The sequence below is a fragment of the Apaloderma vittatum genome, unplaced genomic scaffold, assembly GCF_000703405.1.
Source record: "Apaloderma vittatum isolate BGI_N311 unplaced genomic scaffold, ASM70340v1 scaffold19743, whole genome shotgun sequence".
Taxonomy (NCBI): domain Eukaryota; kingdom Metazoa; phylum Chordata; class Aves; order Trogoniformes; family Trogonidae; genus Apaloderma; species Apaloderma vittatum.
Window position 1 is genome coordinate 693 of NW_009706626.1, and position 1390 is coordinate 2082.

A 1390-nucleotide genomic window follows, 5' to 3' on the forward strand; every position below is an offset into this window, starting at 1 on the left:
GCCAAGGGAGCCAAGAAAAAGCAAGAGGCAGCAGCTGCAGAACCATGGGAGCCCTTTTATCACAGAGCTGAGCACGGCACAGCCCCGTTCTCTCGCCAGGAGGCAGAGACGCAAGTGCCTGACCGAGGGGTCAGCCAGATTCAGCCAGAAAGAGCACAGGGCAGGGGGGACAGGGCCCTGGGGCTTGTCCCCTCCGCTCCCCACACAGGCCCTGCAGCAGGGGCCAAGGCAGGGCTAGGTCCCAAACAGATCAGGCTGGGTAGACGAGGAGACAGAGCCCACATGCCACAGCAGGGGACTGTACCCAGCTCAGCAGGGCACTTCTGCTCTTCCCAGCACACTCCAGCCTTCACCCAACCCTAAGGGAGAGTCTATGCCAGGAGCTAATGGAGCCAAGAGTGCGTTTTGCTCCCTTGGGGAAGCAGAGAAAGGGGTGAGGAGACAGTAGACGTGGGAGGGCAGCAAAAGGCAGGAGAGCCAGGGCAGTGTGCCACCGGTGCTCCGGGCACCACGATGCCTGCAGAGGGTGGCCCAAGTCCTCTCCACACCTCCTCCAAAAGGGTGTCCCTGGCTCCGAGGGGCCAGGGTACATCTCTGCAGGGTAGTGCTGCCACACATCACGTCTGTGCCAGTGAGAGCTCCTCCAGGCCTTCCTTCCCTAGCCGGTACCTGGCGAGGTCCTTGCGGGTCACCATGCCCACCACCTGTCAGGAAAGGGACAGGGTACAGCCCCACACTGGCATGCAGAGCCTGGGGACAAAGGCAGCATGCGTGTCCCTCCCACCCCAAGGAGCCCTGGCTGCCCATATGCTGCGAGTGGGGACTCACCTCGTTGCGATTGTCCACTACCACCAAGTGCCGCAGTCCAAGAGCTCGGAAAAGTTTGAACACCCGTGGCAGAGATGCCTCCTGCAAGGCAGAGCCAGGCTAGGTGTGCTGTGGCATCCCCAGCCAGCACCCACCACCCACCCATGACCCCCGAGATGCCACGGTGCAGAGGGGTCGCTGGCCATTACCTGAGGCACGGTGTAGGGCGAGGGGTTCATGAACTCGCTGAGGTCGATCATGCACTCCCGCTCGTCCTGGGAGACGTGGATGGACTGGATGGGCGGGAAGCGAGGGTAGGCATCCCGAAAATCCTTCAGAAAAAAACCAGGCTCAGGTTGGCCCTTTCCACAAAAACCTTGGGAGGAAAGAGACTCTTGGGGACTGTCCTGCAGCACTGATGGGCACCAGGGCAACACACAGGGGCAAGGAGGGAAGAGGGCAGGAGCACGGGGCAGATGGATCAACTGCAAAGAACAGCTTGTTTCCCAGTCACTCAGGGTTTCTGAGCCCAGAGGGGTGCAGGATGATGCGGAGGTAACCCCAGCACGGCACACAAGACCCC

The 1390-nt window shown here is 61.4% G+C and overlaps 1 protein-coding gene across 1 annotated transcript in view; it reads right to left on the minus strand.

Annotated features, from left to right (window-relative positions):
• Nucleotides 1–617: 617 nt before the first annotated feature.
• The window catches only part of CLCN7 (chloride channel, voltage-sensitive 7), a gene marked incomplete at its 5' end in the record, with an annotated part of 15190 nt that continues 14417 nt past the window's right edge, over nucleotides 618–1390 (minus strand). Inside the window, 4 exon segments of the mRNA XM_009865869.1 lie at nucleotides 618–704; nucleotides 829–909; nucleotides 1017–1150; nucleotides 1153–1183. Coding sequence (XP_009864171.1) covers nucleotides 618–704; nucleotides 829–909; nucleotides 1017–1150; nucleotides 1153–1183 — 333 coding nt within the window.